Here is a 15156-nt window from a genome sequence, read left to right on the forward strand (position 1 = left end):
ACAGTATTAACTGAAGAATAACATTTAAGCAGCCAAAATATTTAACTCAAGGCACTGGGAGAAATTATCTGATATTCAGAGGATTACATATGTCTTTTGATTAGCACAGCCAGTACTCTGTTTCATATCCTTGACTAGAAAGACCAAATCAGCATAATCTTATAGTATACATATAAAAACCTGTAAGGTTTTTTTATAAAAAAGAGATGCAAGTTTTGGCTTTCCGTAAATCTGAGATCATTCTCCTCCCTCAAAAAAAAATGTATTTAACTAACAATGATAGAGTAATTTGACATGGCAAAATACAGCCTTCTTTTCTTTGAAGGAATGGAATTCACCTAGAATGGTTATCAACAAGGAAAGCAGTTCCTGAAACTCAAGACCTACAGATCAACTTGATATGGCCGTTTTTCTTCTCTGTTATACCGTCTCAGACCAGATAAGGAAAAAACAAGAGAGAACATGGGGCAGTCAGGGAAACACACAATAATCTTCAGCAGAGAATCAAAACAAGCGTTGAGCAAACTAACTCTGGGTTTCATTTTCTTATAAAAGAAATGCATTTGTTTCCCAGGGTGCTTGAGCAGCAGGACATCTATGAGTAACCAAAATAATGTGCACCTCAAGCCCAAAAGTGCCATTATTTATTTTAGTCACAGAGTGTAAGAAGCTGTCTTCACAAAGCAGCTTCTTTCCACCCTTCCCCAGACTACTTGCTGCATTTTAAGAACAGACACACAAACCCATTTGGAGGATCACATCTAATTAGTTTTTGTTGAATTGCATGCAGCATTCCCTGAGCATTATGTGGATTTGACACACTCTAAGACTCTAGTTCAGCTGTCTGTTAAAAGTTAAAAATATTTAAGGTCTTGCTCCCTTTTTTTCCTTTCCATATTGATTCTGTAAGATAAGACAAATGCCAAAGAAAACCACTGTTTAGCTACAGAGATGAACAACAACATTCAAGGGCAGAGTGGGTGGGTAAGAGAATGAAAAATAACTCAAATGCTCTGGCTCACCAAGAATGAAGCACAAATAAAATCGAGCAAAAAGGCCAGTAAGAGTTATCATCACAAGGTTCTTCATGCAGCCCCAAGCAAGCTCCACTACAGTTGAAAGCAGTCAATCAGAGTGCTTTAAAACTCATTAGGATCCTCGTTTTATCAGTCACACACCAACACATTCGATCTTTTTTCCTAAACCTGGAGAAAGCATCTGTTTTCTTTCCTCCCTGGGCAAATCCGTCTTTCTGCACCAAGACAACAGCCCACAGAAAAGTGAGCCACAATGAAGACCGTGCTGTCGTCAGCTCCAGGAAAAGCCATGGCCTAGCTCTAGCTCTACCAACAGATTCCTTTCAATAAAGTCAACAATTTCAAACATCAGCTGAGAAATTCACAATTTTCAGTTGCACAAACACCACTCTCACACGGCAGCTGACTGCCATCGGATTTATGAGATCCTCAATTTCCAGGTATGTCCATAAAATCTACCACAAAGTTTGCAGTACAAAAAAAAAGGGATAGAGGTTAAGAGACCTCTCTTGACCAAGCAAATTGCATAGTCTCATTTCAATTGTGGGACCATTTTTCATCTATACTCACAGAGGAAAGTAGGAAGAGGTAGAAAAGAACAATTATAGTTTAAGCTTGTATCAAAGGGTTTTATAAAATGCATTTTTGTTTGTTTGCCTGTTTTTGTGGATTGAAAGAAAAACAAGAAAAAAACCAGTATTTCAGAGGAGTAGCTGCTATCATATTCATGGAGGTGCATGATCTTGTTTCAAAGAATTGGGACAGTGAGAACAGTTCCAGACTTACTGTTCTTATTCAGACTTCCAGCAGTGAAACCACTGATACATTTCCTACAGTTTCTTCCTCACAGCATCCTGTTATAAGTTAAGAACAGATAGAAACATCTATCTCTCACACAATAAAAGCATGAAGTGTTTTTGGAGAAGTATGCCCCACAGTTTTGATTTCAAGAAAATAGTTGAGCATTCTCACTGGTATTCTGTAGGTGGAGGTTCTTTTGTTTAGATCTCTGTTATTTCTCACTCACACATAAAACCCAGAACAGACTGTAAGAGACCTCAATGAACATAAGGGGTGACATTAAACATGTCTGAAATTTAGAATAATCTACTGCTCTTGGAAAGAGACAACTATAACTCTTGAGTGTTACACAGTTTTGTTTTTTTTTTTTAATAGACAAACTACAACCTTATAATATATCCCAATATTTATAAAGCTTGATGCTCACAACATCAGATAAGTGACTCATATATTCTGAACCAAATGTTACTTTCAAAATGTTTTTTGAATACATATTACCACTTAATATTCCTTTCATTAATTGCACTTTTTGGATTAATTTTCCCGGGCTAGCATTTCATTGAGCTGTACTTTACATCATTATTAGACAATTGAAAGCCACATGACTACTCGTAGTGGAAGATAACTTACTGTGGTAAAGACTGACAAAGTCTTTTATCACTCTGTCAGATAAATCAGGTTCTCACAAAATCCCTCTTCCTCAAATTTAATAGGTCAAGGTTTTCAGCCTGTTTCAGTACAACTAACAGTATAAATGAAAAGCTTATGAAAACCAGAAAGCCTATAGGTCTTTACAGGTTGATAAAATACTTTGATTTTTACCTTTTGCTTCTGATATGGTCAGTCCTTCACATTAGGTATAATTTTTTAAATTGATATTCAAAAGTAAGACATTCTAATAGTGAAAAGTAAAACATTTAGGGAGTTACTCCTTGGTTTGGTTGGACCCTTTTCTTCATGACTCTAAAAAAGCTATCTTTCCTTCAGTGGAAAACAGAAATTGGTTGTTGCACATACAGGCAGTTATTTTTAGCTTTGACTGACAAAATTCTTCCTTCCTTTTACTTCTCAATTTGGCTTAGAAAAAATGTCTATGCCCTTTAAGTCTGGCACTTAATATACAGAAGTGTAAAGAAGAGTAGAACATGAAATCTAGAAATGTGAATACACTGTATAGAAGTTTCTTTAACTAGATTGAATTTAGCATTCATGAAAAATTACATTAAATGCAATGAGGTGACATGTCTTCCATTTTCCCACAAGTTAACAGAGTAGCAATGCCAACTATATCACATTTCTTGCTTTGGATGTTCCTTCTCCCTGGAAGAATTTCCTCCAATGGAGCTATTTCAATTTATTTTTACAGTGAATCAGTTCACTGTTGAAGCTATACTGCAAATGGACTAAGTGACCAATTTAATCTTGTGGATTGTACCAAGAAGATATAATAATGGATTTAACACAGCGGTTAATTTATTTAACACACACTAAGGCAACTTTTAGCACAACTAGGACAACCTACAACTGTAACAAAGAAATGTGTCTTTTTATAGTGGCTGGACGAGGGAGTGGTGGACTACCTCCTTCTGTAATGTTGTATTTAACTCTTTTCACATTTGCAAACTATATATATCACGGAGAGGATCTGAAAAAATCTCCTACAGTCAATTCAGTGAGACAGACATTAGAGATAGAGAAATTCTGTTCAGTATTAATTAGATTCTGCATCCTCAGTGACCCACCATCATCCATCTACACATTCAACCTTCTTTCATCTTATTCAGTAATGTATACACCTAATAAAACCTGCTGAGAAAAGATAAGGGGAGGAGGGATTGAAAAAAAAAAAAATCAAATCTCTCTTCAAAAAGAAACCTATGACTCAAGCCATCTCAAAAGGGAGGCTTTAGGAATAGCCAGGTATTATCACACCATATCTGACTCCCTAACCTGCAAATGATTAATGGCATCACTGAGGGAGTTGTTACTGCTATCAGCACACACACCTCAAATAGCATCAGCTGTGACCTCTATCGAAGTTGGAGATTTCTCTATAGAAGAACAAGATTTCAGATGGGAAAATGGAAGAAAACTTCTGAGGGATGAATAAAATCTTTAATTTCTCCACACAGTTAATGGAAAGAATTGAAAAACTCTGTGTTGGATATTCCAAGGGTGAAAACCAAAACAACAAAAGGTGGGGGAAAGAAAGGCTTTTCTAGAAAATTGAAGTCCCATCTCAAAAAGCAGCTTCCATTCACTTTAGAATTCAAACCTGCCAGGGTTGTAACAGACAAAAACCAAAAATCTCTTGAAATACACAGAGATTTTCCCCCCATTTTTAATTCATTTTGGACTGACTGATAGGCTTTCCAGAGCTGTGGCTGGCACAAGAAGTGGACAGGACAGGTGTCCTGGGAGAATGAGTATCAAGGAAAAAGGCCCCTGCCCGGTCACACTACTGTAATGGAAGATTAATCTTTCTCTAACATCAGAATCAAAACCAAGCACAAGGTAATGAAATTTATAGATGGCACAAAACTGGGAGTTACAATGTCAGAATGCACCAGGAGCGTTTAGTAAATATTTTTATTGTCTCTCTCTGTGTAATTTCACTCTTCATCTGGATGCCACACATGCACCAAAGCCTCTCTGTCTCTTCCCTTCTTAGCTGAACAGGGGAGAGAAAATATAGCAGAAGTTCATGAGTTGAGATAAGGACAGAAGAGATCACTTACCAAATACTGTCAGGGGCAAAACAGGCGAGAATTAGAGATATTAATTGAATTTATCAATAAAAGGATCAGAGCAGGATAGTGAAAAGTAAAATAAACCGTAAAACCACCTTCTGTCCATCCCTCCTTTCTTCCCAGGCTCTACCTCCTCCCCCTCAGCAGCACAGGGAGATGGGGAATGGAAGCTATGGCCAGATCATCACAGGTTTTTTCTGTTGCTAGAAGAAGCATCCTGCCCCCGCTGCAGTGTGAGGTACCTCCCATGGGAGATAGTTCCCCATGAATTTCTCCAATGTGGGTCACTCTACCACAGCGTGCAGTCCTTCCAGGTACACCCTGCTCCAACATGGGTCCCCCAGGGTCACAAATCCTACCAGGACTACCAGCATGGACTCCCCTCTCCATGGGTCTGCAGGTCCCTGCCAGGTCCCTGCTCCAGCATGGGCTTCCCACAGGTTCACAGCCTCCTTTGGGCATCCCCCTGCTCTGGTGTGGGCTCCTCCATGGGCTGCAGGTGGATCTGTGCATCCCTGTGCCCTCCATGGGCTGCAGGGACACAGCTGCCTCACCAGGGGCTCCAGGGGAATCTCAGCTCCAGTGCCTGGAGCAGCTCCTGCCCCTCCTTCAGCCCTGACCTGGCTGTCTGCAGGGCTGTTCCCCTCACATGTTCTCAGCCTGCTCTTCTCTGACTGCAACTACTTCTGCACAATACCTTTCCCTCCTTCTTAAATCTGTTATCAGAGGCATTACTCCCATCACTGGTTGGCTGGGCCTTGGCCAGCAGCAGGTCCATTCTGGAAGTGGCTGGCCTTGGCTCTGCTGGACATGGGAGAAGCTTCTGGCAGCTTCTCACAAAAGCCAACCCTGTGGCCTTGACAACTGCCAAAACCTGGCCCCTCAAACCCAATATAACTACTAAACTCACTTTCTGCAGGGGCTGACACAGCTCACAGGACAGTCTTTACCCAATCTATGGCAATGAGAAAACAAGCAAACCAACCAACACCAGAGAAAACACTAGGTCTCCTTCTAGGAAACCTAATCACAAACAATTGACAGAGACCAAGTTTTCCTTACATAACCACTACTGATAGCTAAACATCTCTCCCACACTGCAGTACCACCTGTGCTCCAAAACATCTAATGAAAAAGTAGAAGATCTTCATAAAACATTGGAATTCAATCCTCCTAAGTAGTCATGTAAGCAAGTAAAATAAACATACTGGCCATACATTGACTTGTGTGATAAACAGTGTTAATACTTTGGTAAAACTCAAGAGAAGAACCAACCTTCTCCTCACAACTACAAAGCAATTTCACTTCTGAGCCTGAAAACTTCTATTGGTTTTCAAGGTCAGTGACTCAAATGCAAAAGAAAGTACAGACTCATGCTGGCAACTTGTTGAAACACTGTCTTGAAAATGAGAAAAATCTATTTAATCTCTCTTGAACTGAGTGTGTCTACATCCCAAGTTGGCAATGAACAGGCAGGCTATTATAAAGAAGCTGGGGGGCTGCAACACATGCAGGAGTGATACGTGGGATTCTGATCAGAGTGTGAGTGCCCTCCCAGTTTTCTCGGATCTAAAAGCACCTCTGCCTACCAGATTTGCAACAAGATGATGTGGGAGGGCTGCAAGAACCAGTAAATGGCCCTGCTGAACTGTGCTGTCCAGTTCAGAGATACCACTGCTTCCAAGACAGTCCAGTGAGAATGGTGGATGAGCTCACCTTCACACATCCACACACCTGTACTCCACCTAAGAGTCATTCGCATTTAAAACTATGGAATTACCATCAAAAGCTGTAGGGATCCATAAGCTATCACAGAAATATGGCCATCTATGATATTAAGACATGGGTGCCACTCCACGTTTGCCAGACAGCTATTTCAACTGGTAATTTCTCTGACATTGCTAAAGAAGGCAGAATTCAATTACACCGGCTGAAACAGGATACAGGTTCAACTGGATCTTTGATGACCAGCAGTGTTTAGGGCTTTCATTTCATGTCTCATTCAAAAGATACATGAGTACCATTCTGAAGATGAGATTGCCAACAGAGAATGTCTCTTCAGGAAAAAAATCAACCAAGAAAGGTAATTTCACTCTTTCACATATAAACTTTACCATTCTGTTTGTCTCTGAAATGACTGATCTACTTAGTAGATACTACATGCTGAAAGAAATAATTCAGATGTTGCACATCTTAAGCAGTAGGAAACTCCAGCTATTGAACTGCCTGAATTGCTAAATCAGAAGTTCCTTTTTAAAAGTAAAAAAATTATTGATGCATTTAGGAAGAACTCTATTTCTGCAAATGTGAAGGACTGAATGATTTTTATCATAACATTATAAAAAGATTGAAAATAACATTGACATATAGCTCCCGCAGGTTCAGTGTGGCTGTTATTTTAAAGTTGCTTCAATCATAATGGAACTAGCAAAGGAAATATTCAATCAGAACCATATGAGTTTCCTTTTATGCTTCATACCTACCCCACCTTAAGCACAGTATTATTTTAACATCTTGCATATTCCTTCTCTGGGGACTACAGGCATGGGGAAAAAAGCCTATCAAAAGCAACAGGAAACTGCAGAGTGAGTTAGTGAGCACTAAACCTGGAACGGGCTTTAATGCCACACTGACAGATTAGTAAGCTTCTTCCAAACACAACAGGTATTACTCTATTGATTTTACTTATTTTTAATATGATACCAGGTATGGTATGTTGGATTATCCAGAAAAAGTCTACTGTGAAGGGAAGTCTTTGGGTACATTAGGTACTTTCTGCAGCAAACTGACACATCACTAGCAAAGGAACAACAGATTATAAAAATGTTTCACTTGATACAGAAAAAGCCTGGGAGGGGAAAAGAAAGTTTCTAAGGTTCCGTATCAGCAAAACTTCTATTTCATTTCTTCTCTGCACATACATGTGAGTACAATCCTAAGGATAAACTTGTTTTCTCGACTCCACATGCTGCATGTAATTTAGCAGATTCTGCAAAGAGTCACCTCCTTTAGTTGTGGCTTCTTCACTGCAGTGTAGTATTGTACAATTCATGAGATCTTCCTGGAGTAGACTGTTGAAAACCATGGGTTTTACTCTTGCAAAAACAGATACTCTGACAGATTGAAATTCAACACAATTGTGGATGTTACAGAGGTTATGTCAGTAAAGAGGGGATGGCACTTCCTTCAGCAAGGGTTTAACTCACATTTTCACCCTGACTCCTTAAAGCAAAATCATTGGATTAGTTATCCTCATTGAACATAAGCTACAATCTACAGAAGTCACCTAAGAAAGTGATTTATCCCATTTTATTCAGCTTCCAAGGATTACATGAATGGGGACATGATCTCTTTCTCCAAATGTTAGCCCAATGCTTTTGCGGTGATGAATTCTGATCAACATGGGAAAAGCTCTCGCCCAAGAGTCGCCCAGCTGTGTGTTCTCCCTTCCTCCTGCCGCTTCCACTTTTACACTATGTTTACAGGAGCTCGGAAAGAGTAGAAAAGAGAAATGAGCTCCACAGCAAATTCCTGGAAGAAAAATCCATCTAAGGCCAGGAGGCTCATGTGGCTCCTTCCTGCAAAGCTGAACCTATAGGGAGCATGGGGTGGGAAAGGCGGCCATCAGGACACAGAGCTGGACACTGATCCTTCCTGGATTTCCCTGGAACTGCTGTCCCAGGCAAGGATGATGCTGAATATCCTCCTGGATATGTCCCAGGAAGGTCCCTGTTCCCTGGTGTGGGATGGGAGGGGTAGAGGTGGCCGTCTCACACTCATCCCGCTCATTCCCCCCCGTCCTGGCCTTGCCCCCGGGGTGTTGATCCCCTTTTTAGAATGTCAAGCCCTGTTCCCACGGGGAGAGACCTTGGTAGCAACCATGTGCATATTAAAACTTTGTTAGGGGCTGGGAGCACTGGTGAGGGAGGGGCTGCTCCTGGTGTCCTGAAAGTCGGCCCTTGCTGAGTGCCAGGGGCTTCCTGCCTGCTGGGCTGGGGGAACACCCTCTCTCAGCTCAGCCCCACAGATTCCCACTGCCCCTTCAAGACAGCATATGCTAGAGACACATCTCCTGCTGCTGTCCCTAGGCAAGGGGGCTCGTGGCTCATGCCAGAGCCTTCTTCCTCCCTGGGGAGCCTCCTCCCAGTAAGGGAGGAGCCCCCCACAGCCCAGGACTCTCCAGCTGAGTCCCCCTAGAGCCAGGCCGCCGTCTGAGCCCCACCTGCCCTGGGCCAAGCTGGGATTGGCGGCCGTCTTGGCCACAGCGACCACAAATAAATGGAGCCTCAAAGCTCTGACGAGAGGAAAAGGGCCAGCAAAGCCTCAGCTCGCAGCACGAGGAGAGCAGACTTCAGGCTGCTCGGGGAACTGCTAAGCAAGGTCCCCGAGGAAAATGTTTTTGAAGGTACTGGGCTCCATCAGTGCTGGTCGCTTTGGAAACATCACCTCCTAAGGCCACAGGAGCAGGCGATGCCCAAATGTGGGAAGCCAAGCAGGCGAGGCAGAAGGCTGGCTTGCCTGGACAGGCATCTTCTCTGGGCAAGAGGATGCAAAAGGAAGCTGTGTGCCCCGTGGAATCCAGGTCAGGAGAAGAATACACAGATGCTTCTAGCCACCGTAGGGAGAAATTTGGTGTGGCGAAAGCTGGTGTGGTGGAGCTGAAGGTGGCCAGAAATGTGGGGCACAATAAAAAGAGGGGTTTTAAATACATTAATGGAAAAAAAAACCATTGTAGAAATAACATTGTCCCCTTCCAGGATGTGGATGGTCACCTCACAAACAAGGACAGAGACGCGGCAAAGCTGTTTAAGGTGCATTCTTTGGTTTAAGGTGCCTCTGTCCTCAACGCTCATCCCTCCCTTCCCAGTGGAAAACACTGCACTGGCGTACCAAGGGACACTGCAAAGTCCTTGAAGAGGGCAAGCCCTGCTCAGCAGAAACCAAACCACCCCTGTTTGATGCACAGCATTCCCATCCAAACCCAACACGTGCCAGCTATTGGGAAGAAAGAAAGCGAATCCCAGTCCAAGCCAGAGCAGTGGGAGCACAATGAGCGCTCCTTGGCAAATCCCGATTTATTTAGAGCAGAAGCGCAGCAGAAGTCAGTGAGCTGCTAACAAGGAACTCTTGGTGCCCTCGACAGCCAGTTCAGGAGAGCTCCCCAGAGACAGAGGAACTTCAGCTCCCTTTGTCTCTGGAGGATCTTCTCAGGCACAGAGTACGGGTGTTTCCAGCTGGTAACGCTGAAACGTCCTGGGAGCCGTGGGCTTGACGCTGCTGGCAGCAGCACTCTTCCTGACGCGCCGCTGGCTCCAGGGAAGGATTCCTTGCAACAGGCTGAGCTCCCATTCTTCCTTCCCTGGCCATGTCCATCTTCAGCCATTTGCCGGTTCTGCTGATCCCTGAGGCGGGCTGGGCTGTGATGCCACAAAGGGGCTGAGTGCTGGCGTCAGGCAGGGCTGTGACGTCCCAGGGCTGTGCTGGCCGCAGCACTGTGACATCACCGGGCCGGCGCTATATAAGACGGGCCAGCGCCCGCAGCTGCCAGTGCAGTCGCGATGGGACGTGCCGGAGCCATGGGTGACGGTGACATCCTGATGACTGCGCTTGTCCTGCTGCTGGCCGCTGTGGCTGTCTGGTGGGCCTTTGGCCACCGGCAACCATGGAGCCGGCAGACACGGAGAGCAAAGAGGAGCAAGCGCCCCAGGGTGCGGCCCAGAGGCTCACGGAGGACGCGAGGAGCCCTTGCGGCTCCCAGGTTCCCCAGGCCTCGGGCGACTCCTCGCAAGCGGCCACGTGCTCCCGCGAGCCCCCTGGGCAGCCCCTGCAGCTGCGGCCCCTGCGTGGCAGTGGCCCAGGAGCTGCAGGAACTGATGCTGCTGCTCTGGGATGGCAAGGGGACATGTGTGCCGCTCTACTCTGGGATGTGGCAGGCGTTGTGGAAAGAACTGGAGGAGCTGCTGCAGCGAGGCCACCTGCCCTGCTGTGGCTTGTCCAGCTCCTGCAGAAGCCTCCATCCCTTCAAGAGGCTGCTCCCAGCAAGATTCTCCATCCCTGGGAGAGCCTCAAGGCCTGCAAGGATGGCACAGCAGGGGGGAGCCGCCATCCATGCAGGAACCTCAGGCTGTCAGAGCCCCTGCATCCTGCCAGGAGCCTCTGCAATCTCTGACAGCCTCCACCCCTCGCAGAGGCTCAGTGAGACCTGTCAGCCTGCAGAAGGTGCAGAGCCCGTGGACAGGTCTCCCAGCTCCCTTGGACTCGCGGACTTCAACAACACGGGCCCAATCCTGACCATTGACGTGGCAGGGGAAAGCCCAGAAGTCCAAATGGGAGCCCAGCCCGATGCAGGGGAGCCGTCTCAGGAGCAGCTGGCGGAGCAGCAAGCGTCCTGGAGCCGGCAGTGGTCATCCCACAGCGGCCAGGACGCTGTGCCGGTTGTGCCAGCTGGCGACAGCTCGAGCCTGGTGGTGGAGACCAGCCTCCAGACACCAAGGAGGTTCCTCCATCTCCAGGAAGCTGCCCCAAGAGAGCCCTCGACTGCCAGGAAGGGCTTTCTAATAGCAGGTGAGATCTCCTGAGGAGCTGTCTGAGGCACCCCCGGGGCTCTCCAGGGGCACGGCCAGGCCAGGCCAGGCCAGGGCCCCTGAGAGCAGCCTAGTCGCTGGCTGTTTCCAGTGCCTCTGATGGCACGGCTTGAAAAAGGCCCGTCTGCTTTGCAGCTGCTCCTGGGACGCCCCTGTGTGAAGCCTCGGGCTGTAGCCCCGGCCCTCGTCAAGAGGAGAGTCCAGCCCACGACGCCGGGGACGACGACGGTGCCGCCCTGCCCCGCTGCACTGGAGCTCCTGCAGCCGCCTGTGCGCGCGGCCCTGGCCCAGCTCTGCCGCTCGCCGGCCCGTCGGCCGCCGGGCGGCAGCCACTGCCCGGCGCGCAGCAGGAAGCAGGTGAGAGCAAGGCGGCCGGCGGTGGCCCGGCCCGCTTCCCTGGCGGGCGCTTGCGGGGGGTTCCTGGGCGCAAGGCTGATGGCTCGCTCTTGGCCGCAGGGCAAAAGAAGCAGCTGCAGGAGCTGTACCAGCTGGGCCCGCAGCTGGGCAGCGGTGGCTTCGGCACCGTTTTCTCGGGCATCCGCCTCTCCGATGGGAGCCCGGTGAGTGGCCGCGATGGCCGGGCGTGGGAGGAGGGGCAGCGGTGGGGAGGGGCAAGGCTGGAGCTCAGCCCTGCTCTCTCGATGGCTTGCAGGTGGCCATCAAACGTGTGGCCCGGCAGAGCGTCCTGCAGTGGGTCGAGCTGGTGAGGGAGCGGGGCCAGCGGGACAGAGCGGTGCGGGGCGGGCAGGGAGAGTCCCGGGGCGCCGATTGGGAGTGGGAGGCGGCGGATGGCGGGGGCAGCGTGGGAGCCGCGGCATCGCGGGCCTGGGCATGCCAAACGCCAGCGGTGGGGCCGGGCAGGGGGCACCCCCAAGCATCCCCTGGGAGGGAGGAAACCCAAGCACCAGGGAGGCTGCGCAAGGGGGCACTGGGGCATCCCAGGCAGGGCGCAGCGCAGCCTCAGGGCAGCACCAGGCCTGCTGGGGGCACTGATTTCCTCCTCCTCACAGCCCGACGGCACCCGCGTGCCCATGGAGATCGTGCTTATGGAGAAGGTGGGCTCTGACTGCCACAACATCATCCAGCTCCTCGACTGGTTTGAGCTGCCTGACAGCTTTGTGCTGGTGATGGAGCGTCCGGAGGCATCGCAGGATCTCCTGCAGTTCCTGCAGGAGCACGAGTTCCTGTGCGAGGAGATGGCGCGCTGGCTTTTCTACCAGGTGCTGGAGGCCGTGCGGCACTGCACCGCCTGCGGCGTCCTGCACCGGGACATCAAGCCAGAGAACCTCCTCGTGGTCCCGGAGAGTGGCGACCTGAAGCTCATCGACTTCGGTTGCGGCACCTTCCTCCAGGAGCAGGTCTTCACGCGGTTTGCCGGTGAGCCCATGGCCTGGGCCCTGCTCTCGGTGCCAGGCACTGCACGGCCCCGTTCCCTCCTGGGACGGGGCAGATGCCGTGCTCCAGGAGCCGGCTGCCGGCCCTGCCGACAGAGGGGGGCGGCAAAAGCCAGCTCCCGGCCCCTGGGCTCAGCAGGCCCACAAGGGCCTGGGCTGCTCCGCTGGCCTTCTTTGCCTTGCAGAATGGTTTCTTGCCTTTGGCCAGCTGGCTGGGGGACGCGGGGTGGCCTTGGGGGGGAAGCTGTGGCCGCGGGTGCAGCCCCTGCCTCAGCCAGGAGGCTGGCGCCAGGCTCTGGAAGGCAGCAGCCTGCGCCTGGACAGCGCCGCCTGTCTCCCCTAGGAACGCACGCGTACAGCCCGCCCGAGTGGATCTGCCTTGGCTGCTACCACGGCCATGGGGCGACCGTCTGGTCCCTGGGCGTACTGCTGTACGTCATGGTCTGCGGGAGCCTCCCCTTCAGGGACGACCATGACATCGTGCTGGGGCAGCTCTTCTTCTGGCAGCAGGTCTCTCCAGGTTGGTACCCGGCCTCAAGAAGGCGGGCTTTGGCAGATGACGGCGCGCAGCCCGGCGTGGCCCTCGCGCAGCTCCGCGGGACGTCGTTCTGCCCTCAAGGGCCGGCCGCAGGAGGCGGCCCCTGCCAACGGGCTCGGCGTGGCACGGGCGGCCGAAGGAGGCGGCCGTGCCCTGCCGTGCCGCTCTCCCGCGCAGGGCAGAGTCGGTCGGGAGGCCGGCGCAGCCCTGAGCACACGCGGCGCGGCCCGGGCCCTGCAGGCGACGGGGGCAGCTGGGCAGGAGACTTCTGTCAGTGACCGGCGCTTTCTGGCTTCTCTCCCCAGAGTGCCAACATCTGATCCAGTGGTGTTTGGCCAAGCACCCTGAGGACAGGCCAGAGCTGGAGGAGATCTTGCGCCACCCTTGGGTGCAGGGCAGGCGTTTTTGATGCCTTGCCGGAGCCTCTGCAGCACCCGCTTTCCGAGTCCCACGCAGGACTGAGGACCCCACAAATAAAACAACAAATCCAATGCGCCGTGTCAAGTCTGGTCCTTGTCAGCAACTTCAGCTAAAGAAACCTCTTGGGAAAAGGGGACATCGGAGTGCTGCCTTCAGTCTTGGTCAAGCTTTCCATGCCTTTCCTCCAGGGTGGTACTTTTGTGTCTTCAAGCACAGGCTGTAGTGCGGGTAGGAGGCGCTTTACCAAGCCAAGAAATGCAACCAAGGCAAGAAACAACAGCGGCCCTTTCAAAGTGGCAGGGCTTCTTGGCATCTCCTGAAGTGACACACTTGCATTCCACACAGTGCATTCCAAGGCTCGGCGGGTTTCAGGGACAGAGACGTCTCCTCTCCAAAGCCCTGAGAAGAATCAGAAGCAGCAGAACGTCATTTCAAGTTGAGCCCCGATGAGCTCTTCCTCTTTCTTTCCCTCCCTTTGGCAGCAGGCCAATGCACACCAGGCCTCATGGCTCATGCCAGAGCCTTCTTCCTCCCTGGGGAGCCTCCTCCCAGTAAGGGAGGAGCCCCCCACAGCCCAGGACTCTCCAGCTGAGTCCCCCTAGAGCCAGGCCGCCGTCTGAGCCCCACCTGCCCTGGGCCAAGCTGGGATTGGCGGCCGTCTTGGCCACAGCGACCACAAATAAATGGAACCTCAAAGCTCTGACGAGAGGAAAAGGGCCAGCAAAGCCTCAGCTCGCAGCACGAGGAGAGCAGACTTCAGGCTGCTCGGGGAACTGCTAAGCAAGGTCCCCGAGGAAAATGTTTTTGAAGGTACTGGGCTCCATCAGTGCTGGTCGCTTTGGAAACATCACCTCCTAAGGCCACAGGAGCAGGCGATGCCCAAATGTGGGAAGCCAAGCAGGCGAGGCAGAAGGCTGGCTTGCCTGGACAGGCATCTTCTCTGGGCAAGAGGATGCAAAAGGAAGCTGTGTGCCCCGTGGAATCCAGGTCAGGAGAAGAATACACAGATGCTTCTAGCCACCGTAGGGAGAAATTTGGTGTGGTGAAAGCTGGTGTGGTGGAGCTGAAGGTGGCCAGAAATGTGGAGCACAATAAAAAGAGGGGTTTTAAACACATTAATGGAAAAAAAAAAAACAACATTGTAGAAACAACATTGTCTCCTTCCAGGATGTGGACGGTCACCTCACAAACAAGGACAGAGACGCGGCAAAGCTGTTTAAGGTGCATTCTTTGGTTTAAGGTGCCTCTGTCCTCAACGCTCATCCCTCCCTTCCCAGTGGAAAACACTGCACTGGCGTACCAAGGGACACTGCAAAGTCCTTGAAGAGGGCAAGCCCTGCTCAGCAGAAACCAAACCACCCCTGTTTGATGCACAGCATTCCCATCCAAACCCAACACGTGCCAGCTATTGGGAAGAAAGAAAGCGAATCCCAGTCCAAGCCAGAGCAGTGGGAGCACAATGAGCGCTCCTTGGCGAATCCCGATTTATTTAGAGCAGAGGCGCAGCAGAAGTCAGTGAGCTGCTAACAAGGAACTCTTGGTGCCCTCGACAGCCAGTTCAGGAGAGCTCCCCAGAAACAGAGGAACTTCAGCTCCCTTTGTCTCTGGAGGATCTTCTCAGGCACAGAGTAC

General features: G+C 49.9%; 1 protein-coding gene across 1 annotated transcript; it reads left to right on the top strand.

Annotated features, from left to right (window-relative positions):
* Positions 1–10250: 10250 nt before the first annotated feature.
* On the top strand, positions 10251–13595 carry LOC128809010 (serine/threonine-protein kinase pim-2-like). The gene is made up of 7 exons (XM_053980702.1): positions 10251–10437; positions 10703–11152; positions 11308–11732; positions 11825–11875; positions 12183–12549; positions 12910–13086; positions 13410–13595. The coding sequence occupies exons 1-7, from the start codon at positions 10251–10253 to the stop codon at positions 13511–13513; spliced, it is 1761 nt and encodes a 586-aa protein (XP_053836677.1). The 3' UTR covers positions 13514–13595.
* Positions 13596–15156: the final 1561 nt, after the last annotated feature.

Source organism: Vidua macroura, chromosome 6 (genome assembly GCF_024509145.1).
Source record: "Vidua macroura isolate BioBank_ID:100142 chromosome 6, ASM2450914v1, whole genome shotgun sequence".
Classification (NCBI taxonomy): domain Eukaryota; kingdom Metazoa; phylum Chordata; class Aves; order Passeriformes; family Viduidae; genus Vidua; species Vidua macroura.